This window comes from Chroicocephalus ridibundus, chromosome 3, assembly GCF_963924245.1.
Source record: "Chroicocephalus ridibundus chromosome 3, bChrRid1.1, whole genome shotgun sequence".
Classification (NCBI taxonomy): Eukaryota; Metazoa; Chordata; class Aves; order Charadriiformes; family Laridae; genus Chroicocephalus; species Chroicocephalus ridibundus.
In genome coordinates, this window is record NC_086286.1 from 60,702,039 (window position 1) to 60,727,621 (window position 25,583).

Here is a 25,583-nt window from a genome sequence, read left to right on the forward strand (position 1 = left end):
ATACTGATGCTAGTAGTTTACCTAGAGTCAACTAAAGAGTATTAATGACGCTTTCTTAATATCTGCTAATTAGTTATTCTGTTCTTGAGCAACTGTCATTGTTTTCCAGCTCAGTCCTTTGAAGAAGTTGGCTGTGTTCTGCTAGAACTGAAATCCATCAGTAGGGCTGCAGAAGATTTATTGCAGTTAATCTTCTGTCTATGAATGTCTCAAAACATTGAATGAGGGCAAACCAGTGAGACAAAGAGTGAGATGGATCATGTGCAAACATCCACTAGTTAGCAAACAATAAATTCATAATGAGCCTTTTCTCCAGTCTTGATCCCTTTGATCTCTATAAAAATCTCTCCTTACAGTTGCTGAAGGTTTGTTGGCAAAGTCACTTCAGAGAAAAGTCGATAACTGGGTTTCCTAATCTTTTGATTTGACATCTCAGAGATTGGCTTTTGCAAAGAAAAAAAAAATCTTGATGTAATTAGTAACCAAGAATTCTTAAGATATTTAGTAAGCTAACAATTTTGAAAAAACATTATTCCTCAGGGAAAAGTTTGCATGTATGTAGCTCAGTTGTTTAGTAACTGTGGTTGTTTGGTTGCCTTTTGCCCGCTTTGAGTAACAAGAGGAATATAAATACTGGATTTGGTTGTGCGTAAATTTGGTGGTGTTTTCAATCATGTGGCAGTTACGATTCCTCGGTGCTGAAGTATATTGAATTGCCAAAACTGTAGTTTATAAGCATCCCCTACATCCTCTGCTGGAAAACTCCACTGGTGATATATTTTGGGAAGTCAGCGGAAATAATGTGATTGACTTCAGAGGGACCATGTTAGTTTTTTATGTAGAAAGATGAGGCACAGTCTTAATTTATTTTCAGTGGGGAATTATCTTGGAAATTGTGATTTCTATATCCTTTCTCCTTTTCCTTCCTCCTCCTCAGAAAAACAACCGGCCAAGCTCATATGTCTATTTTCTCTCACATCTGCATTGATTTAAAACCAATACTTCTCTGCTGAAGACTTAGTAATTTGCGGGGCTTTACAAGCAAGCAAAACCTTTTCTTGTTCCACAGTTACCATCACCTGAAAGGCAGTTGCAGTAAGGAAACCTGGGCTTCTAAAATTGCTATAGGTATTATAATGTACATAAATGTTTCTTTTCGATGTCCAGCAAATGGAATGGAGAAGCTCATCTAATACTGTCTCTTAAATTTGGTGGATTTGCAGGCTAGCAATTGATAAAGCTAGTGCTAAACAGAAGTACAAACAAAAAATGACAAGGAAAATGTTGGTTTTCTAGAGAAATGATTCCTTTAGAGACTTAATGCTATCTAACTGGTTGAGAAATATCTTCAGCCTTGCAGACTAGACGAGGGATTCTCTCCATCTGGGTTTACTCATCCAGTAATAATAATAGACTTATAATTGTTTAAGAGAAAATGGTAGCCCTTCACATAGCTATTGGTATCGTTGGGCAGTTTAGAAGAGATCAATGAAGTGTCTGCAAGAGCAGGGTACATACAGCAGCCAGTCCCCATAGGCCACTGGCGGCATGGCTGGAAATTCAAAGTTTGCACATACGACCTACAGCAGCCACGTGCGTTTGTATTACTATATGCAAAAAATATGTTGTGGGTGGTGGTATTCCCCCAGGGTATAACTTCTGCCCCAAACTGAAGAGAATTAGGATGAAAGGTAGCAAGTTTGAAAATTCCCTGGTGCTGAGACAAATTTAAAAGCCCATCTTTAAAAAAAAAAATTAGTTTTTCTAGCTCTTTAAGCTGCTAGAGAAATCACAGTGTTTCGTGTGAATGTGGAGCCCTGTCAAACCGCTATTGAAGTTAGTGAAAGGGATTATTAGCATTCATTTGGAGTTCTTTTAACAAAATATTGCACATTAAGTCAAAAGCGGGGCTGTCTCTGCCTGTAGAACTGGTTTTAATGGGATGGAAAATCTACCTCACAGTGAGGGCACCGCAGCTCTGAGTGTACTTTATGTACTTGGTACATAAATCTATTCTGTTGTCTCACTTTAGAACGATAATATAAATAATAGTTGCTTGAAAGCATTCTGGGTTTTTCTCTTCAAATTTTAATATGTTAGTATAATCATGTTTTCCAAGCTATTCAGTGGTTTCTGTTGTGATTCATATTTTCTGTGCACATGGTACTTAACTTACTTATCAGATGTGTTATGAACATAGGTATTTACTTGCAGGCACTGAAATGATGAGGCATTAATGAGAAGAACAGGCATATGCTTGGTGATATTTTTTATAGAAGTTTTCATATGTGTCCTCCAACTAAAAGTAGTTTCTCTGTTGCCATAAAAAAATAAGGGGATCGGTAGGGTGGTGGTCTGTTTACTCTAAGTAGTCATTAAATCCATTAGTACCTTTCTTCCCTTCCCTGCAGTGGTCTTTGGCTTTTTACACAGAGCATAACTTCATTACATTTTTTTTTGTTGTTGTTTAAAATGTACTTGACGCTTTTTTTTTCTCTCACATTTATAGGAAGATGATTGGAAGCATTTGGGGAATTTTATTCTTCAGGCTCCCCAAAGCCCAAATTTCATGTCTTAATTTTCTATAAAGTGTCTGATGCAATATTGTCTGACGTTCAGATGAAAACTCACAATAATAACTCTCAAAGAGAATCTTTTCAGGGAACTTTGCTAGCACTTGCCAGTTTTGCCACGTACAAACTCAACTTGAATCGCAATACACAGTTACTTTTCTTTCTTCCATACCCTCCTAAGCTAAAAAACATTATCTAAACTTGTTAGAATAGATCTTCAGTTAGGATGGTCTTTGAACCGGCTAGAGCAGAGCTCTGCTTTCTGAGAGGTTCAGTGCTATTTCTTTCCATATGTCACTCTTCAGTGTGGTGATGGTCCCATCATTAGCAAAATCCTCCTCTTTAGTAGTAGTAGGCTGTCGCTAAGGAATGAAGTGAGTAGGCAGCCACAAAGTTAGGAGAGGTCATCTCCATTCTCTTCACCGCTGTAATTACTGTTTTGCAGATGGATGAATTTCCATCTTTGTTTCACAAAGATTTAGTATAAAACAATGAAAAACAAATAAACTGTTACTGAGTGTGGAGTTGCATGGCATTATCTCATACGATGAAGCTGGTGAGGGAGTGTGTGCAGAAAGGGCTGGTCTTCTGCTTTTTGGGGAGGGGCAGCTGGATAATAAGATTCAGTGGCTTTCTTAATTACATCCCTAGCTAAAGACATACATGCGATACTGCCATTTTCAATCAGATTATTGATAAGAATGTTAATTAGGTACATGTGGGTGCACTTTTGTGCTATCGGTGGTATTGGGAATAAGATTTTCTCTCTCTGTTTTGGTTAGAAATGATGAAAATTCTGTCCTCCAAAAACAAGCAGAAAGACTGCATTTACTTAAAAAAAAACCCCTATTATTTTTTTTAATTTCAGGAAGTTTTTTTTAACCTTTCTGTAAGTCATTAGGCAGAATGAGGCATAAAGGGTATTGCTAACTGCTCATCATTGTTGCTCCCTTTTTTATTTCTTTGAGCTAAAAGTTATGACAGTATCTCTGTAGTGCCCTTTAAAGTAATGGAATCTCTGGGAGAGTGATGTTTTTGCTTGAGTTCTCTTTAGGAAGTAATGACAATAAAAATATTTGCCTTGTCCCCAGAAACCAAGTGACTCATTTATCCAGATGGGTACAATATGAATTGTGTCTGAGAACCAGGGACTGGAATGCAAAGAGTTTGGTGTTGTTTGTAATGTGGTTGGAAAGCTGTTCAGATGAAGCAGCAGCAGAAGTTTCTTTTAAATCCGTAGAGTTCCCTACATCATCTCACAGAGACACTTTCCATCTGGGCAGAAGATGTGTGTAGGAGAAAATTCTGAACTTTTTACTGCTACAGATAGTGAATTGTGTCAGCGAGGAGCTCGTGTTTCTATATAGTATTAGAACTTTTATTAAACCAATCACTTTTAAAGGCTTAAGCACTGAGAGAAGTCTCTCCTCCCTGTGCATCTTTTCTTTTGTGCTGCCTTAAATAAGCACCAAGTGGAACTGGTGTTTTGTTATCAGGTGAGTTGTGAAAGAAGTTTCTTCTCTAGGTCCTTGAAGTATTACTACCTCGAGTTGATACGGTGTCGTTTCTGGCACCGCTTTCTGCCATTCACATACTCGTTTGGGTTTTACTGCACTGAGCTCTCTTAGTATGTACAGAGCAGGTGTTTGCAAATGAGACAGTCCTTCCCCAACCCCCAAAAGATGCTGTTTGCGCCCTACTATCAGAAGTGTGAGGAACAGGGACCCTCCCTGAGCCACCCTGGTGGCACTGCCTTCATGGGGGACTATTGGGGCCCTCCCTTTTACAGTCTGCAAACCCTAAGCATGTTCGAGTGGAGGTGCCACGAGAAATGTCACCTGCAGAGAGGACTGTATAGCACATAGGACTATGGATCCCCACGTCACCACTGGTCTATATTGTCTGGTCTGAATGTATTTACCTTCCCTTTCCTAAGCTCCCACTTCAGAGTTTACCTATAGAAAACGTAGCAGGGTTATTGAATTAACAGAGACCTGTTTTTGAGCATCTTCCTTTAGCACATCTGTTTGTGTCATTTAAAGTGTAATTAATTTACAATTTTTTCTTAGTGTCTGAATTGATTTTTCACTAGCCTGGAGGAGAATTGGCTATTTATGTTCTGAAAATGATCATTACTGCTAAAGTACTGCCAAAAGTACCGTGCTGGTGTTCCTTTGTATGTTAACTCTTAAAAACTCATTCCTGAACTACATCTCTGATGCAAAAGCTTGTTGTGTCACTTAGCACTCCCCACATAATTACTGTCTCGTCCCTGCACCAGGCTTCCTTGCAGGAGTTCTGCCGGTGGCCAAGGCTAAATAATTCATGGCCCTAATTCTTGCGGCTTCCCAAATTTTACTCCTTTCTATCTCTCTGCCACAGCCTCCTTTTTCTCTCTACCTTACAGGGATCCTGTTAGGCTGAATACATTTATTTGGGTGGCCCCTCCTTGCCTTTCTCCCAGCCTCTTTCCTGCTGCCACTAAACCCAGAAATCCTTGCCTAACATTTGCCTGTACTGAGAATGACATCCTCCCTTTCCTCTGGGAAAAGCCTTTCATGCTTTTCCTAGAAATTCACATGGAGGTGACTGAGAGAGGATGGTTTTGGATGCCCCGGGCTCTGTAGCTGGCAATGCAAGGCAAGCGCAACAGCTGAGCCGCTCACATGTACTCCCTTGTTTTGGCGTGCCACACGTCGGGCCGTATCTCTTATCTCCTTGCAGACTTGCTTCGTGCTGCTGTTAGCCTTTGTCACCCATTCCCACTTTCACGGCTTGTCTGGTGCATCCACTTTTCCCCCTTTTCTTTCGAGCAGATTTCGAAAGGGCCATTTTGTCTGGGCACGATGAAGTTAAGTCCTTGAGCCGTCTTTTAGGCAGTCCTCCCACGTGGGGCAGAGATTCGCCTCACACAATAGCAGAAGAAGGATCACAGCAGCTCGTCTGCAGGCTGTAAATTAACGTCATGGACCAGGTCATACTGCGCTTTGAAGTTGTTGCTTTTGTATTTGTGTGCTTCCCCCGTTTAGTCTTCAAGAATATAAATCTTTAGGAAGAATTATCATAGTTTAAAAGGCTTAGACAAATAGCAGCTGGTATTGGTTCGTGGTCTCCAATTGGTTCCAGACATCCCTGGTTTTGATAAGACTACAAGACAATCCCAGAAATTCCCTGCCTACAGCTTTTGCTAATGCCATTAAATGTAACATTGTGATTACTGACGCTTTTGGAGCTGATTAGCTAGCATCCTGTGTGACTGATAAACAACCTAATTTAATTATTTCTGTAGAATGTCCTCATGTTGTACCCCACTCCCCCTTCTTAGATTATCTTTATTTTAAAATACAATTTAGTACAAATGTTTAATGGGGATTTTGAAGAAGGCCTTGGAAACACAAGGACGCCTGTGTTCAGCTCCTGCTCAGTGGGGACAGGATGCTCCACTCCTGCAGTGCCCAGAACAAGCCTTGCTCTGTTCCTGAGCTGTTCAAAGTTGGCCTGGCTCCGTGCCCATGGAGGTGTCATCCCAACGGGAAAGAATTCACCTGAGCTTGTAGCTTTTGGCTTTGTGAAAAGCTGACAACGATGTTTTCATTCTAGTTGGGTGTCGACACAGAGAGAGAGCTCGTCACAAAACCTCCTATTGGAGCCGTCCCATGCGTAAAGTACTGGCAAGCAGAAAAACGCTCTGTGAGGAGTGTCTGAGGGCACAAAGAATGCAAAGTCAAGGGCAATGATCAAATAAACCCAAGAAAAAATGATTGTTCTTTCTAGGGCACAAAGGATGCATGTTATGAATGTCTGTGGTGAGAGGTGAGATGAGGCATCTTCCTTATGTGTGTATCTCTGACCTTTTTCTCTAAACTTTTGTGCCTCATGATAAGCTTTTGTAAGTGCTGTCATTTGCTTTTAATAGTCATTCCTTGAAAGGTTTTTTTTTTTTAAGTGGACTGTAAATTATAATTCTGCATTTGCAGATCTACAAGATTTTGTCTTCCCTTTATTCACTTTCCTGCCGAATAAGATTACGTCTTACTTCCAAAAGTATAGTCATAACTGATGCCACGATTTGTGAGCATGTGTGTGAGGAAGCCAGAATAGGCAGGATCTCAGTTGTAGTACAAGACTTAGCAGCGTTTTGTTAACAGGACCTTTTTCACCCTTTCACTGCTCGCTTCTTCACTGTTGAAAGTAAGAGGCAAGATACTTGTTTAGTTCTTGTGATACTTGGCAGCATTACAAGGAAACTGAACTGATTTTGCTTCTAGATGAGCCTGCGGGTCGTAGTTCACCTGGGAGTTTTATTATATTTATCAGCCTGTTTTCTGAGTCGTAAAAGGTGCTGGTCCCAACCTTGGTTAATCGCAGTGGGAGGTGATAACGTCCTGTGGGCACAGGGACAGGCAGGGTGTGCCAGTGAAAGGCATGAAGGCAATGCACATTAGAGAAAACTTGATGAACTTTCTCCGCAGCTCTAAACCACCTGTTGAACACTAACATGCAGCGATTGGAGCTGATATCGGAAGATCAGCATTGTCAGGGGATTTTAACAATCTTCAGTACGTGAACTTAGTGTACATTAACCTAATGGATGTGCCTTTTCTGCCTTCCCATGTGTGAATGTGCCAACTCTGTTAAACACCTTTGCCTTTTTATTTGTACTATTTATCAGTCTCAATGTCTATCATACGCTGTGGGGCAGATTTTAGCTGCAACTACCAATCTGTAAGTTGGGGAAACGAAAAGTAAAATTTGACTTTTGTGCACAAGAATATGTGTGTAGATAAGTGTGTATCTACACAAATACTTAAAATCTGTCATCTGAGTCTTGATTTAGAACTTTTTTTGTCTCGTAAATATTTGAGTCTCTTCACTTTCCTAATTTTATGTTGAAAGTGGATTAAGCTGTTACATCTGCGTGTACCTGTGTTAGATAGGTTTAAAAATTACGTGAAGGTTATGTACACATTCTTGCTTATGGGCATATATAGCTCATTTTTGCAGTTTGCCTGAGCATGAGCATGTCTTAAGCTATTAGTCCGACAAAGAACCGCACACGCTTGTGTTGCCAATATTGTGTCCTGTTTACAGATAGAGAGGCCGTAGGACAATAGCGAAGAATGAGCAGGACCTATCAGTGGAGCTACTTCACTTTGCGAAGTGTGTTAGTGTAGCTATGCAGCTTTGCTTTCAGCCAGCCAGCTGTACAATCTAAGCTCATGAAAATGAAGGAAACAAAACTAATCTCCAAAAAGAGAGAGAGAGAAAGAAGGAAAAAAAAAACAACAAAAAACAAAAAACAAAAACCTTCATGAACCACAGGGCTGTGTTTTTATGTAACTGCTTTTGTGGCTATCAAACTACCCAAAGCTCATGGTATGTTCGTCTTGTCAGTATGCATTTAAGACCACCAGCTTTGTTTTATTTCAAGCCATCTTTTGGGTTGATGTAACACAATATGACTGAATGTGTTTTGGCAGGGAATAACTAATCTAATCCATATCCCACCAGATGAAAGTAATTTACTATGGGTTTGTGGAAGAGCTTGGATTTTCAATGCAGCCCACAAAGACATTTTTCCCCTTTTAATTGTCCCTTTTTGTATTTAAACAGATCCAGCAATGGGAACAGAACCTGGAAAAGTTTAACATGGACCTTTTCCGAATGCGATGTTACCTAGCCAGTTTGCAAGGTGGGGAGCTCCCAAACCCAAAGAGCCTTTTGGCTGCTGCCAGTCGTCCTTCAAAATTGGCACTGGGGCGGCTCGGCATTTTCTCCGTCTCATCCTTCCATGCACTGGTAAGTTCGAATGCACTTTTCACGGGTGCGTTACACAAAGACATCATTAATATTGTACTTAGATGTGGAATGGTGCTTGGATAAAACATGGCTATACCCACATGCATTGGCTGAGATGGCCCTGTGCCCCTCTCACCCTTTCTGCCTGTTCCTTGACTGCAAAAAAAGATTTTCTTCCACAGACACGTACTTTGAAACCATGCAAAGGCCATGACTTTTTTGAGGGGACTCCAGAATTGGGTACTTCTTCCCTATATCTAAAAAAAGAAACAAACAAAAATATTCTTCTGATTTAGGTGAGTTATTGTGTTGAAATTTTGTCCCTGTGATTTCAGCTCCACTGAGTTCAGAGTTTAAAGTGTATAGGAGCTAAGTCACTTAGAGTGAAAAGAGCCTAACACTGAAATTTCCAAAAGTGATTCAGGTTCCCGTGGACGGAGTTGATCTCTTTTGGAGGTCCTAGATGGCTCTGTTTTTCAGAAACAGTTTGATACCCTCCCAAGGAGGAAGTATTTTTAGAATAGGCTAAAACTAGAGAGAATCCAAAATTATAAGTCACTTTTTCAGAACTGTGGCCTGTATTTGCAAAGAATGAGAGACATCCACAGCTGCTGTAAGCTGTTGTCACCCTGTCAGCTTTAAGTGAAGTATGGCAGTAGCAAGTTCGCCTCTGCTCTTTAACCTTGGCAGGGCTGTGACGCTGATCTTGGCAGAGAGGGGTGGACCACATTTGCTGCATGAGAAGTCAATCTGAATAGTAGTCCTGAAAGTCCCGTCAGGGAATGAGTTTCTCTCTGCCACTGTTTTTATCTGTGTGGTTTATGTCATTGCTTGTTAATAACTCAATGCCATAGCACGTTTATCTCCTATGTTTGGCAATTTTGAGTCTTTCTTCCTCTAGCAGTTTCATATCTGAATGATAGGTTATCATTCTTCTTTGGGGTCATTTCATTAACTTCTTTTGTTGTCCAGAGCAATGTTTTCTCAGTTTTTCCCTTCCTATGACCTTCTAATTTTGCCCCATGACAAAAAAATTACACTATCACGCCATTGGAATACCAAAACAAGCATTGCCCCTGAAAGTTTAAAGTACTGTCCTTGCACCTTGACATACTGCGTTGCGGTCAGCTGAAGTAACTATCATTTGATGCCTCAAGTTGAAATAACTGTCAATATTTTGCTCTTATGAAAGTGATATAGGAAGGCCTGTCTCTGTGTTTAAATAGATCTGCTCCAGGGATGAAGCTGCTCTCAGGAAACGTACCCTTTCTCTGTCACAAAGAGTCCGAAATAAGAAGGGTTTATTTTCTTCGCTAAAAGGACTGGACACATTGGCAAGAAAAGGAAAAGAAAAGCGACCTTCCATAACTCAGGTAGATCTTATTTGCTGGGGATAGCATATAAGGGCTTGTTTCTGCTGGGGCTCATCCTATAAAGGTGCTGTTGGTGCACGGGGTAGGAGACGTCTGTCGGTCAAATTTGCATTCACAGTTTCAGTAGACATGGCAGACTTGCAATGCGAGCATCACTTGTGAAGAGTATATATTGAATTCTAGGTTTCTTTGCAATAAATAAAATTGGTGAATGAGAGATTTTGACCCAGTGGGTTAGTTTGTTATCAGCAGCACAAGACCATGGCAGGGATATTGGAACTAAGTGATCTTTAAGGTCCCTTCCAGCCTAAATCATTCTATGATTCCATGAATACTTGCCTTCTGGCACATTGCAGACTGCTTGGAAGTAGAGTTTCTTTGGAGATAGCCTGTGTGCACAGTCCTTAACACAGTGTTGTGCTGGCTTATGTCAGGGACTCTGAAGTACTGCTGCAATTTAATGTAAGGTAACACAGGTGAGTCCTCAAGGAAAAAAGAGAAGAGACTTCTGCACAGACAGATTGGCATGGCCTTCAAAGCAGCACGTCCTGCTTGGAAGTATGTTTTAGCCGAGAGGGGAGGACCACTGTCACACACGAGGCCAGCTGCTGGTCCAGACAGCTGTCGAATAAAGCTGTGCCAGTTGACACCAGCTGAAGGCAGGTTTGATGTGGTGGGGCAGGCTGGGTGCTCCTGCGTGCTCCCACTGAAGGGCTGCCTTACCCATGAAGCTGCAGCATCTCACAGGGTCATTTTCTCTGGGTGAAACTGGTGGCCCATGCACGCGTTTAGTTTGAACCCCACACTTCTGGAGTCTGTATTTTCTCAATCAAAATGCAAGTAAATGTGAAACAAAAGTTTACCGCCTTCACCCTGAGAAAAAAGGTAAATAACAGCAGAGACACTTCCTTGACAGTGAGGAAGGCGTAGAGGTGCACCCACACTCAGAACATTACTATTTTCACTAGCTTCTGCCATGTATGCTGTTTCTCCTGCGAAACAGTGTTTTTGTGCGTTATTCATTAGGTGACTTTGTTCCTGCTGTTCCCTGGCCCCTTGTATTTTGATTTTATTAGTCAAAATTCTATGATCAGCACTTGAAAATCAGCTAATCGTGCATGTCTGGTAACCTGCTTGTGGAATATTTAAACAAACCTATCTGTATGCATACTGCAATAGTCCGAGAGCTGATGCAACAGATTTAATGATGCAAAATAACACGTCAGGATTTTCTAGTCTAGTGGTTTGTATTTTTAATAGGTAAATATTTACCTGTGTGTTGTGCTGGGATGAAGCTTCTTGGGGTGACTGTTATGCATTTTAGCATATCGATCAAGATGTGTTTACGCGGTGCAACTGAATTAGAGTAAAACTCAAGTCTGTCTTGTGAAAGAGGGAATTGAAGGAGACATTTTTCTCTGGGTCGTTCTTTTCGCGTAATTTCCCCTGTGTTCCCCGGCAGGTGAGGCTAGTCTGCGAGTCCTGCATCTCTATTTCTCTATTAACAAGAGCCCTGAGGGAAGGGACGTTATGCCCCTTAGCTCTGTTCCCAGCGGAGCTGATGCCTTGCGCTGTCTTAACTGGGTAATACATCCTCCCGTATGCTTTATAGCCTGTGAAGGGGATTCTGTCGAGCTCGGGAACGGGGAATCTTATTTCCGTGGCAAGGGAAGGAGGCTTCTGCTGCCCTCCCAGTGCTTTTCCCGGCGTGGAGGAGGGAGCCCTGGAGCAGGCAGGGGTTCCCCCCAGCTCGTTCCTCACCCTCCTTATTCCTAACCTTGCAACTAGCTGGCCCAAAAATGTGTTCATTTTCATCCATGAGCTGAGGTTCTTGTGTTTATTTTATATATATATTTATATATATATTTAATTAAACATCCTACAATAAAATTAAGGAAATGTAAATGCTGGGTGTTGCATATGAATAACACCGGGCTATGACTCATACCCATAAAAGTGAGGAATTTTTGAGGGCATGGACTGAAAACTGACCTATGAACCTAGAAGATGGCTGAAGAAGGGAGCCACGTCCTTGCTCAGACTTCTGTGTATGCACATAATTGTATATTGTATATCAAAATTGGAATAGGCCTGAGGCTGCCTTTCTTGCCGTCCCTTTCAGCCCACTGGGAAACTGGGTTAAGCCGAGAAGCGGAGCTCGCTTCTCTGCTCATTGTGCTCCAGTGTCTGTGTTGGACAATAGGTTAAAAATGTCTTGCTTTCTTGGATTTAAAGTTAATTTCACTGGAGCTGATATGTTTTAGTCTGCTGTACCTTAGCTTCAAAATTAGATGGTATATTCTTGAACATAGTTGTATCCCAGAAGTTTTTTATCTAAAGTTTAATTTTCTGGTATTAATTAAAAAAAAGGTTCAGAGTTTCTATGCTGGGAAGCTTTCGTAAACATTAATGAAGTGGCTCAGTCTTTTACAAATCAGTTAATAAAACTGCACTGTAGCAGATGGGGGTTGTCTAGGCTCACATTATCCCCAGTTTCTTAAATGCTTATCTGCTGTCTTGTGTCTAAATGATAAACTGTTTTGAGAAATCATAAACAATAAAATACTTTGATTAGGTCTGTGGGTGAGACAAGGAAGGGGAAGTTCAGAAGTGGTGCCCTTAATTTGCATTGGCAGGCACTAGATTTCCTATGAAATTTTAAGTGAGAGCTTGTTGTTGTCTTGGATTATCTGAAAGGCTTTTGTTTGTACAAAAAAAAAAAAAAGGGAAGAAAGAAAAACCTAAACCAAAAAACCCTCAGATGTATGTTTAATATTGTCCTGATTTGTTGGCTGCAGAAGGAGTTAAAATTGCTATTTATATTTTCACTTTGGAAGGGTAATGTTATTACCTTAAAATCTCAACATTATGTATAAACTGTATAGGTCTATCTGTGTGTTTATACAACCCTTATCACCAAAATACCTGTTTGTACCCATAGCCATTTATTGTATTTTTACAAATTTCATTAATAAGCCTAACACCTTTGTGAGATACTAGTAGTTAAGCTTTCAAAACAGATGGGAGAATGTAAGTCTCCGTTTCTGCTTTCATCGCTTCCAAAGCAGACACAGTAGTCAGCTTTTTTCGTTACTTAATAGTGTGGGGTTTGGGTCAAGTATGCCTCTAAAGCATTGATAGCGTCAAGCTAACTGCTCAGTTAGAAGAGATGAAAAACTATAAGGTAACAAGTTTTAGAAGACAGCAACAATGATTTTAAATAGTTCCTTTAAATCATTATGAGATTTGTAGCTGTACCTAACACTAGGAGGACATTAATGCTTTTATACATAATTGCATGTGAGTGCGCACGTAGCCTGAAAGAGAAAACTTGCTTAAATTTTCTTTATAGAGGAAAGTTTTTATTTCTTTAACACTACTTCTAGTCAAAATAAAGCAATAAAAAGTCCAAAAAGATCCCTGGGGTTTAGCAGGTAGCTATATATTTATTCATTTAGTTTTCATTTTTATTTTTTTGAAGAATTTACCTCACAGAGGTAAGAAATAAAGGGTTTATTTGTTTAAACCATTTATTTATCTGTCATTTTTTTAATAGATTTTTGATTCAGCTGGAGGACATGGATTTGCCGGTGTCCAGAATTCAGCCAACTCTGCTGAGGTAAGATATGCCTATCCTCATTCTGCACCATCTTGTTTTTAAATTCCTGAATGTATTTCACTAAGTGTATGATAAGGCTGGTTCAGAAACCCCACCAGAGGTTCATAAAATGCAGTTAGTGTTGGATAGCAGGATTATAATTCGTCTAATGAAACCATTTTAATGAAAGTTTCTGAACACACATGGTAGCTGGTTTTTTTTTTTTTTTTTTTTTTTTTAAATAATAATAATTTAAAAAAAATACACTGTCTGAGAGATTTGGAACCAAGCTTGTTTGAAAGTATCCTTCACAGTATGGCAAAACCCAAGGTGTATTTTTCCCCTTTGCCTACTTCAACAGAACCTGTTGAAGTATAAAGGCGAAGTTGAATGTGTTTGAGTATAAAGGCAAATAAAGTCTAATTAAAGTCAGTGGAGCATACCAGCAGAGACGTGTGAGTTAATACATAGCTGGAGACTGCCCAAGTGAAGGAAGAGGAAGCGGCATCCCCTCGGCTTCGTTACCCGGTAAATAGCTGTGTCTTTTTTCCTGTGGTGCCCAGGGGGAGGAGAGCTGCTGCTGGCCCCTGCCTGGTGTGAGTCGTGATCCCTCAGCTCCTGCAGCCTCCCTGGGGATAACCTCGCCGTCCCCTGATCTGGAAGCGAAGCAGGATGCTCCAAAATCCATAATCAAATACATTTAGGGCCACTGAGCGTTGTCTTTGTGCTGTAGGGCTTACACAGACAGAATCCTTTTCCTCCGTAAGCTTGTGCAGGCTCCAAATAAAAATGTCAAATTAAGTCTTAGGCACAGGATTTCTGGACTTTGTTTTCTATATGGTATAGCCGGCTTTCTTTGATGGTAGCATGTGCCACACTCAAAGGGGTATTTGTCTTCCTGTCTACCCCCTGTCCCTTTTCCTCCTTTGTTCCCTGAACCAGGTACTCCCCCGATGCAGCCTAAAACTTGAAAGAAGACTTTAAAAATCACACTACCGTACTGTTCCCTTTCAGCTGGGTTTGGGTACCAGGTATTAGACAAAAACTGAAAATCTACATTTAAAATGAAATATTGCTCTTGCAAATGATTAACTATAATGAAGAGCTGTAATGAATCTCATGAGGAAGGTTTGGACAAAGTTCATAACTTCTCATAGGTTTTTATGTTGGATTTTGTATCATTATGTGCTACATGGTTTATTTTCTCATCAAGTGCATTCATTTAACAGCTAGGTAAGAAAGAAGTATGTAATTATGCAGGAGTTATACCACTGAGAGAGGCATCTCCCACTGACAGCAGCTAATGCTGTTTTGTCTCCTGAAAGTATCTTCACATTTTGTCAGTTCTTTGAAGAAGTATGTTGAAACACCTGACTTCTCTTAGTTACTTTCTTGTTATGTTCGGGGGTGGGAAAGTATTTAAACCAAATCTCTTCTCTCTTTTCAAAATAAATTATAACTATGAGGGATTTCTGGGTGAAACTATCTCCTGTAGAGAACACTTACAAATTCCTCCAGAATGTACCACTGGGTGTGGTGTGTGATGGCATCCATTTCCCACCTCAGAGACAGTGAACACAATTCATTCCTGTACGGTGCTGTTAAAACATGGGAAGATTTGGTCCCTCCCAAACCTGAGAAGAGGCAGAATTTCTTGGGTGCACCCCGTGAACGTTTCTTCTGAAAGAAGCCAGCTCCAAATTTGCAGCCAGCTCCAAATTCGGGCAGGGGCTTGCAGCTCCACTCCCTGGGTAGAGGGGACTTGCGTGGGGGCAATGTCACTGCAGATTTTGGGCCAGGCTTTTACAAAGTTTAGACAGGTTGTGTTTCAAGACTGAAAAAAAAAGGGTTGTTTGTGATTTTTTTTTTGTTTGGTTGGGTTTTTTTGGTTTTTTTTGTTTTCTCCCCAACTTAGGGGAGCTGTTCCAGAGCTCTGAAGCAGAGCTCTGGAACTCAACCTTATTTCTAGAAAAATATTATTATTATCTCAACCTTATTTCTAAAACCTTTTTTTTAATGGGAATTAAATATAGTGTGGACATTTTTAAGATCCTGACATTTTGATGAGTCACACGACAACTCAGAAGTGATTCATCATAACTCTGAAAACTGTTACTTTGGCATCAACTCAGTTTCATTGGCTGATTTCAAATGAAAAACAAAAACAGCATCAAAACTTTTATAAAATGCTACCTGAGGAGTGCAGCGAATGACGAATAGTGAGGTCTGCCAGGGAGGCTCTATTTTCCCTGAAAAAGATGATAAAAACAGAGGCAAATACTGGGGGGAAATTACGGAGTAACCTACTGGTCCCGCAGCAGCCCTGTGGCACAACGTGTGACAGTCTGCAAATCCTGGCACCTATTTCTGGAAAATTGGATGGGTTGTTATAACCATGTGGCAATGAATGAATGAACTATTGTAGAATTAGTCACTGCAGGCATAACAGGAAAAAAAAAAATCTCTCCCTTCATGTCAGATTTTCTGAGATGGAAAATGTGGATGGAGCAACAGTACCTTGACTGCAGTTAAGGAACAGAGTCGTGTTTAGTAACAGAGGCGAGTTTATCTCAAGGCGTTTGCCTGAGCACCAGTGTACGTGGCAAGGAAAGGGAAGTTTCTCACATTGGCTGCAGAACCTTCTGTCCTGTCTTAAAAGCTTCTGGAAAAAAGGTGGCCTTAAACCTGTTTCTCATCACGTTCATCCTCTGTGTTTCCAGCTGTGGGTTTTTTTCATCTCTGGCAATAGTGAGATTTATTTCAGTTGCAGAGATTTGAAGAACTACTGTTGCAGTGCAATAAACCATTGGGGTAGTTACAAACCTCTGAGCTGCTGGGAGCATCTCCCTCGCTGGGGCAACGTAACTGATTTTCCCTGAAGGAAGCCGCCAGAGAATTCAGTCTAACTCATTCCTGCTCAGCTCTTGCAGCCGGCCTGCCTTGCCCTTTCGATTATTTACACCATGGAAGGAAGTCAGCATTTATTCCCAGGCACCTAGTTTAGTGCTTTCTGAGAGGACCACGCTTCTATGGGAATTATCTTCTTCAACACCACCAATGTTATGAGCAGTCTGGAACCATGGCCACCGAGGTGAAACTTCACCTGGTGTAGATTTCATCGCTCCATTAATTGCGTAATAGTGTTCCTGTTAGGTATAGTAGTTGCTGGATTTTAGTAGGATTTCGATGGGCCTGTGTTAATTTAAATTTCATTTTCAACTAGTTAAAAGGGACAGCTGAGCAAGAGGTATAAGATTCATTAATATTACTCTGCCAAAACCAGCGTTACTCTGACATCAAACTATTACTGTGCCTTACTCTGGGTCAGCAGCAACCTGAATTTCTGCATTGTTTAGTAATTACCTGAATAGAATTGCTTACGACACCATTTTCACAGCCACAGTTGTTATTTGGAAAAACAAAATAATACTGGTGTCTCTGTTAATGCTGGTAGATTGTTGTCAATATCTTTGCTGCCTGCAGCAAGGGAAGCAGTCCCTGTGCAGTGATTTTACCGCAGCTTTTAATTGCAGCGCACCCCTGGGCTTGTGTCCCTGCAGAGCCAGGAGGAAGAATTGCGTAATCAAGGGGCTTTATGTTGGCAACAAAACCCCCCAACTCAAACAAACAAACAAAAATATAAAGAAAATGCATTAGGGAGGTAGGCACTCCTGAGAACAGATCAGGATATCTTAAGATACGTCTTGGGTGGCAGTTCTGCCACTTTACGAGGTTATTGTCCCTTTTCATTGACTGTAGGGAGAATTGAGGGACCCTATCTGCATAAACTTAAATGCCTTGATATTAGTATTTAAGTGACGTGCTGATTAGGCAAAGACAAATATATGGGTGAAACTGCAAATTCTGAACAGCTCTCAGCGTTTTCCTTCTCCTTGTGTGGCTTCCTTTGTAACGTGTAGCCTGAAGTGCAGCACAGAAGAAAGTGTGAAAATGAAGGGTGAGAAAACGACAGGGAATTTATTCAGGGTGGATGTTGTTATTTGATCCATTGGAGTGGCTTTGGAATGAGGGTGAATGTGAAGCAAAATGGTAAGCAGGCAAATGCCCTGTGCTACCTATGAAACAATATGTTCTTAAACTGTAAATAGAATAGGAACGCTTTATTCCTGCTTTAGTCTTTTATTATGTTATGGCAAGCCTTGCTCCACAGTGCTCTCTGCTGGAAGTTTACTAAATTATAATTTTTGGTCAAAATTACAGTAATTCCAATTTTTTTGCATTTGTTAATTAAGTAAAATTGTAGTACTCAGTTCTTCTTAAGAATTTATTCACACTGCGATATAATATCAGCTAGCTACATATTGTCACTTCGAGTTAAATCAACAATTAATAGGATAGGAGGTAAAGGCATGAAAGCCAATAATGGGAATGCAGAGGAAGTGCAATCCTTTCTCAAGAAAATGAAGTCTTGGATAGTGAATGAGAGCTGGTAACAGAACTTTGTCCCTCTCTTGCTGTGGGGAAATACACAGTACCGTGTTTAAATACATATCCACTGCAACCTGCCAATGTAATTTTTGCAACACATATGTTGTACATTTTCTCCCTTGTTTCCAGCAGCAAGTCGATGACTTTTTGAATGTCTACTGCTCAGTGCCAGAGAGCATCCAGAAGGAGAGTGCATGGGAGACACAAACGTACGTTCACTTCTGTGACGGCCAAGGAGTGGCCCTGACCCTCAAGCCAGAGCACAGGGTGGAAGATGTTTTGTCTTTGGCATGCAAGGTACTCATTTTTCATGTATGATTGCACCTTGTTAATAACTGTAGACTTGAGAAGGAATCTAATATATCAGAGGACGTCTAAATAGTGAGAGCATAACACCAGCATCTCCCTGTCACTACTAAGTATTAAGGCACATTGCTCTGTTTCCTTTAGTTGTGTTATTTATGCATTGTAGCCAAGGTAGCAGGGTTGTGGAAAGGTTTTCAAGAAGCATTGCTTGAGACAGCACACAGTGAATACTCAAAGAACACTCAGATGGTTTGCCAGGTAGTCAGCTCCTGAGAAATCTCAGCACGCGTCCATTCCACGTTGTCACTGCAGTGAACTCAGTTCTGTGCAAGTTAATCGCAGAGGAGTAGCGGGGACTGGTGGAGTTAATGCCAGGAGATTAAGACATTTAAGACTGCTGTGACAAAGGCCATCATACATGTTTGCTTCTTAAAGTACCCTTTTAAGGTTGTAATTAAGTACCGGCTCTACTTGTGAATTTCAAAGAGTGCATTCCCTTCTGAAAGTCAGTACCAGCAATTTGAGAGGAATTGCTATACATCTTGGGACAGAAAACTGAGTCACAGGTTGAAGATAAAGCAGAAATACCAATTTTAACGACAGTCAGAAGACCAGTACCTCTAGAAAGTCTCAACGTACCTAGCACCTTTGTCTCCGCATATGTCAGTGCTTGAATTTAGCTCTAACTTCAAGATTCAAGTCACTTAAATTATGCAGACAAGCTTTTTGGAAAAACTAACTTTTTAGTCCCAAGTTCTGTTTTCTGACAACTGGTAAATATAGTTTATTTACTTCACAAGTAAAGGGGAAAAACAGAAGGGGAAAAAAAAAAAAAGGAGGGCTGCTCTGTACAAAATCCAGCTGTAGTTGTGGGCGTAGGTTAGTTTGAACTTTCAGGTGAGCTCATTCAACTGGCTTGAAGGTAATGAATTTTGAGGCTTCTAAGTGAACGAAAGGATCCAATTTAACGGCTCTTTGCACCTGGTAATGTTGTAAACAAACAAAAAATTACTAAATTACACAAGTTTTTAAAAATCCAGGGTGAACTATAGTTTTAAAATCAAAATAAGCACACTGATTTAGCTAAGTCACAATGCGTCTCTGAGAAGAAATGCATCACTGAGAAGAAATTATATTCTCGTTGCTTTTGCTGGTGGAGACTGAGTCCTGGATAAACAGTTTAATGCCTGGCTTTACTTTTTAAAAATTCACTGTACCATCAGGCTAAAGGGAGGGATTGTCTGAGACATTATTTGACCACCAGATGGCAAGGTAGAGCTGAAACATTTCGAAGTAGTTGGTGACATGCAAGACCCCAGAAAGAGGAAATAAAATTTATAAATATAAACTTAAGTTGACAAGGAAATTCCTTACCTCTTTTACTCCATCATTCCAAAATATTTGTAATTTTAAAGCTGACTTTTAATTTTCATTGTCTGCATCGCATGAAAATTTAGTTTTAAATTATTTGATTTTTTTTTTCTTAAATGTTTTTCTGTTTTATTTTTTCTTTCTATTCTGTGTGTAAAGCTTTTCATAAGCATTCTCTAATGCTGAATACTTTCTGCTCATCTATCGTGGTTCTTTTCCTTCTTACATTTTCATTCTGCTCTGGTGAGTGTAAGGAATCTTTCTTCTTAACAGAACATGTTTGAATGTTATGTGTATAAGGGTAAAGTTCAAAGGGGTTATTGTTTTTTTTTTTTCCCTTCACTCATGCTTTATGGGGTTTATACTTTCCTCATTTCTGTTTTCCATCTGAGGCTTTTGGATAGCACATATAGAAAAAAATGTGCATTGGAATACAATTGTTCAGGATACAGAACACATGCAACTTGTAAACTGTTACACATAATAAAATGTTAAGGTAATTACTAGTTACTCAGTAGATTTAGATTTTGTAAGCTGCAGAGATGCGTTAAAGAGGTTAAATAACCCTCATTCCTCCTCTTTTAGAAATGTTGCTTCCTCCGCTTCTAGAAATGCTGCTGTATTAATATGCTAAAATGAAATGTTTTGTGTAGCAGTCTCACCAGCTTCCTGATTGTCTGAGAGACTCCCATCAGGGGCTTGACACTTTCAGGCTAATATCCTTTGGGAATATTCCTATTTCCCTTTGACTTCCTGTTGAGACAGGATTTTTGCTTTGACCTCACATGGTGAAAAAAAAAATACGTGAAACTCTCTGATCGTAGATGAAACCCAGCAATAAAAATAAAATCCAATAAAGGCAAACCCTTAGGGAACCTGCTTCCCATCCCCTCCCCTCTCCTAACAGCCCATACGTGCATATATTCAACATCGGAAGAAAAAGTTGCTGAGCAGAATTGAGTCATTAAAAGTAGTCACAGAAAAAGATGGTTGTGAATCCAAGTTCAAAAGGACAGAAAACAGTTGTGATATCTTTGGAAACATATAGCAGTACTCAGTTAATCTAATAGTTAAGATACAGTGTTTATGAAAGGATTTGGGAGGGAAAATGGAAATTGCGCTTGAACCGTATCTCCTAAGCAATGCAGCTAGTTTTGTTTATGCTACAAAAATAGTTAGAAAATGACTTGTTGGGGATTGCTTTTGCATGATTTCTAAAGAGCTTTTCGTGTGTGTGTGTGTCACTTCTTTGTCTTTTGCGATTCTGGAAATAAATAACAAATTCCAAACCTCATTCTCTTTATTCCTTAGATGAAACAGCTGGAGCCAAGACACTATGGCCTACAACTCAGAAGACTGGTTGATGAAAATACGGAGTATTGTGCTCCTGAACCGTACGAATACATAGTAGACCAGGGAAGTGTGACTCCTTTTAGATAAAGCTCCGTGATGTTGGTAGCTACAGTTGAATTATCACCTATGCATATGTGTGATTTAGATCTAAAATAAGGTTTTAAAGCTGTTCCTGGTTTGCATTCTGCCATCCTCGTTCACACAGTCCATGCCCATGCAGATGTTTGGGTGGCTAGGCACTGCAAACACTCTCTTCAAGAACCATTTGAAGATTTAAGTGGGGCTTCTGATACAAAAGTGAAGTGTCAGTCTATACTCCGGGATGGGTTTTCTATCTTCAGCTTACTCGGCATTTAATCCCCCTGATACCGGTGACGCATGCAGAGTAACAGAGTTATCTGTGTAAAGACAGCAAGTTTTGGCTCTTTATTGATGCAAAGAGTACTGTGCTTATTTCTCATGATGTACCTTTGAGTTTTGATGCTTGCAATTACGTAATTTGATGACTTCTGTTGTTTTTTTTTCCTAACAGGTGTATGATGAAATAGAAATTTGTCCATTAAATGTTTATCACGTTCGTCTTACAAAGACTGAAAACATAAGTGATTTTGGTAAGCTCTTGGGAATTTTTCTTCTTATTCTTCTCATTGCTTACTTTCTCTCTTTGTGACTTTACTGTCTCTGAGAGCAAATAGAGCCACCCTTGGTAGCTCATTGAGTCTGCAAAGGACTCAAGGCATTATAGCAAAGACCCAAACTGGTTGTTTTACACTGACAAGCACATTTCTTACATTTGGAAAGGGTCCACTTTCTAATTCTGCTGGACTGGCCAAATAATTCAAGCATGGAATTGTCAGAAGACAAATGTCCTTTGCGAGGATTAATACAATCAGTCTCAGTTAGGCCATGGTCAAGGTCTGCCCTTTTGTTTTTTGGTAGTGGGATCCTCTGTTGGCACAGTATCAACAGAGTGTCCTTTGGTACAAATTCTGACAGGCTTTTATCCATGGGAGGCCATTATGCCTAGGAATAATTATATATCTTGCAAAGATACCGTTGTAAGGCAGCTCTGCTGTTCTTTAGTTGCAAGTCTCTTGGTTTATAAATTATTCCTTTCTGGGCTGTCTCACTCACTGTTCTATATGGTTTTGCTGCTTTATAGTTTGGGTTTCCAGTTTTTGGATCTGTTTAAAATGCCTCTATGTCTGAGGGACACACTGCAGAACTCTTACCATAACAATGGGCTGTGTTATTAAAATGTCATATGGGACTGAGGTAGAAAATATTTTTTTGAAATGTAATTTGTTTTTTTTATGGCCCAGCATGGCATGTCCAGGAAGCTGAAAAATCCTATTAACTTTACCAGGCTTCACAATGCCTTGAGAAACAATGTGATAATTTCTCTGTGCTGTGTGGGTGTGTTCTCACGAGAAGTATCCTCACTCTGGTTGTGTAGAGTCTACTAAATACACAAAATAAAAGGGAAATGTTTCCGAGAAATTCTATCTATCTGATTTAAACCTCTTTTGCTTCAGGCTTTGCTGTCACAGCACAAGTTGATGAAAATCAGCATCTCACCCGTATATTTGTAAGTGATGTTCTCCCTGATGGACTGGCATACAAGGAAGGTATTATATCATATTTATGTTTAATACTGTACTTCATTATCTTTTTAAAGTCCCAAAACATGAAGGAGCTTTAGTACTGCTGTCTGAAATGGTTCTTGGCTTTTGCTGTTCATAGTTTTCTTTCCTGAAGACCATGGAAAGTATGTGATACTGGGAAAGATAATGTACACAAAGTACTGAATTATCCTTTCAATATAACGGGGAGAGTTCTTGTTTGCCCTTGGAGACAAAGTCTGTGTTCAGCCATCCGACCAAGTGCTTTAGCACAGAGGAACAGGCTGGAGAAAGAGTTCTTCTCACGCTGGTGAACCTCACGGTCTTGGTCAGTCTCCAGGACCCATCACTCCCACTTTTGCTGGCAATGAAAAGTATGAAAAGTAGCCTCCCTCCCCAAAATAGTTTTCTGCATATGTTTCTGTGAGCGCCTTCTCTACTGCGCTGCTCAGAAACCGTGCTTCTCTTCATCGGCACGGCAGGATCGCATGTGTTCTGCTCTCTGAAAAACAGAGAGACAAACCCAGAGAAATGGAGACAGTTTCATTTGCTACCTGAGGGTAATGACCACTTGGTGGTTGTTGACCTTGAAAGGCAGCGGTTGCCACTGTTTAGATTTATACCAAAGCTGATAAAGACTCCATCCGCTGTTTTTCCAGTTTTGCATGAACGATTTGATCTGCGCGACTAGCTCCTTGTTCTTCCCAGATAATGAAATATGTGTTATGGGGCAGTACACTGGGGGTATTTGAGTTGTGAGAGGTGTCTCTATTCTAATCTTCTTGAAAGTTGTGCTGCCCTCCCACCCACCAAGTTCTGTAGCATCTTTGGAAACAACTTGATTGCTGTACTCTGTGTAACATCTATCAAAGTAAGCATGAGGTCAATCTGCGTAATTGTAGCACAAATAAAGCTCCAATTGATTCTAATGGACTTGTGGTAGGATTAGGCTATTTGAATTAAAACCACAAAAATAAAAGGTGAATCAGCATAAGGTTTGGTTTGTGGCCCTTTACATTTCATATTCCCTCTTTCTTTTTTTTCTCCTTTTTCTTTCCTTTCATGTGCTCCCAGGGCTCCGAGTAGGCAATGAAATCCTGAGTATAAATGGAGAGGCTGTGTCTGATCTTGAACTCAGACAGATGGAGTTATCGTTTTCAGAGAGGAGCGTAATGCTGTCTCTGAGAATGAACCATTACGGGACCCAGCAACCCTTATGTGCGTCCTGGTCAGATGGTGACATTTCCAGGGACCCAAAGACTTTGTTGCCTCCTCCAAACCAGTCACAGCTCCTGGAAGAGTTTCTAGATAACTTCAAAAAGAACACAGCAAATGGTAAGAGGTTAACAGTAGTTCCATTACTTTCACCTCGCTTCCAATGTCACTGGTTTTTAAAACTCAATTATGTTGAAAATTCTGTGCTTGCTTCAGTGAGAAACCCAAGTACAAACTGTTTAAGTTCCATTTATGCTCCATATCTGTCTGTTATTTTATTATTTTCTAGAAAGTAGAAATGGAACAGAATATGATTATTTCTGCTGGGAAATTATATTCTTTTAATCTGTTTGGTTGTACCATCCAGCATTATCAATCTTAACTGTTCTGTGTCATCTCGGCTACTTCCAATACATCCATTTCCCAAGCATCTGTGGTTGAAATGATGTGATGGCTTTCAGAGGCAGAAGTATTGTTCTGTTTACTGTGCTTTACATATGGTAAAGTACCACATACATTAAGAGTACCTTAAATATAGTAATCCTCATCACCTCAGAAAGGAGTCATTTAGCTCTGTTTCCACCCAATGATATTAATGTGTTCCTGTTGGATACAGTTGCTCACTGTGTAGAAGAAAGCCTATCAAAAAACCAGCTACTGTCTGCTCATATTTCTTACTCAATGTAATACCACTGTATTAAGCAACGAATGGAGGACGTATCCTAACAGTGCTGTGTCAGGGGGAGATCCTGATGGGTTTCCATATGAGGAGCGCCAGGCAGGGAAGATGCCAAAAGCCTCCATTGGTAAGGACTGCTCCTGGATGACACCACGGCCCCTTGGTCCCAAAGCAGGTGCCAATGCTCACTGCTGGGTTGCCTTTTCAGCTGGAAATAGGAGGTGGCACGTCGAGGGGTACTGCCATAGCTGGGTGGAGGAGAGCGGTGGTCACCCTTCCCTTCCTTTAGTCGATCTTGCTTCACACGAGAAATACATCTCGTGATACCAGAATACTTGTAAATACCTGTCTGAAATAGAAAGTACGTGGGGATTTGCTCCACTTCCTTCCCACGCCTTGACTGTATTTCAAAGAAGACAGAAGCAAATTTAACTCTAGTTTCTGGAGTGTACAAGATGCAGTTTCCTCACTGCACCTCTGGGGGATGCTAGTAAAGTTCCGCAGGAAAGCGAGCCAGGGCGCACTGCTGTGCCAGGAGAGCAGCAAGAGGGACAAAAAGGGACCGCTGGTTTTTGTATGTAATTACGGTGGCAAGTGTTTTCTGATTGGAATTTTTTTCGTAATTAAAAATGGGAGAAGAAAAAGAATCGCACAGGAGAAGTTGTTAGAAGGGATTCAATTATAAAGCAATTTTATTAGGTCATCTTTTGAAATTAAAAGAAATCTGAATACAAGATTTGTGATACAGTAAGTAGCATCTCTCTCAGGGGCCTTATTTCAATTTAAAATGCCATTAAATTGACTAGTGGCACATAAAAGTTAGTGTCATAAAACAAAAATTATGATAGAGCTAATTAATTACATAATTATACCAGGCCTATCATTCAGCTTGTTGGCTTGATATCATAGGCCAGCATTACCTGGAGTATTCCGTATAATAAATGTATGTGTCCATTCACTAGATTCCTCATTCCATTGGGATAAATTTGCAACCTGTGCAAATATTCCATTATAATAGGAAATTACTGGAGTACGTATTATATTCTAAGCACTAGTGGATAAAGGGACATAGTATATTTGCTTTTCTGCTTAAAAGCAGCTAAGGAAGATTTATTTTATTCTGAAAGGGAACAAATAGTTCTAAATTAAGCTTCGGGGAAAGTACTTTCATGTTTATTGAATTCAGTGCTTAGTATCTGATCGAGTTCAAATGGAAACAGAAGAAAACGGCATTACTTTGAATTA

At 40.2% G+C, this 25,583-nt stretch overlaps 1 protein-coding gene across 2 annotated transcripts in view; it reads left to right on the forward strand.

The window, feature by feature from the left end:
• The window catches only part of TIAM2 (TIAM Rac1 associated GEF 2), a 92,386-nt gene that overhangs the window by 17,311 nt on the left and 49,492 nt on the right, over positions 1 to 25,583 (forward strand). The window contains exons 6-13 of one of the 2 annotated variants that reach the window (XM_063329364.1): positions 8,187 to 8,372; positions 9,599 to 9,745; positions 13,302 to 13,364; positions 17,922 to 18,089; positions 20,781 to 20,882; positions 21,352 to 21,433; positions 22,358 to 22,450; positions 23,519 to 23,779. In XM_063329364.1, the coding sequence (XP_063185434.1) occupies positions 8,187 to 8,372; positions 9,599 to 9,745; positions 13,302 to 13,364; positions 17,922 to 18,089; positions 20,781 to 20,882; positions 21,352 to 21,433; positions 22,358 to 22,450; positions 23,519 to 23,779 (1,102 nt within the window). The remainder of the gene's footprint in view (positions 1 to 8,186; positions 8,373 to 9,598; positions 9,746 to 13,301; positions 13,365 to 17,921; positions 18,090 to 20,780; positions 20,883 to 21,351; positions 21,434 to 22,357; positions 22,451 to 23,518; positions 23,780 to 25,583) is intronic. The other variant, XM_063329365.1, reaches the window with a different exon arrangement.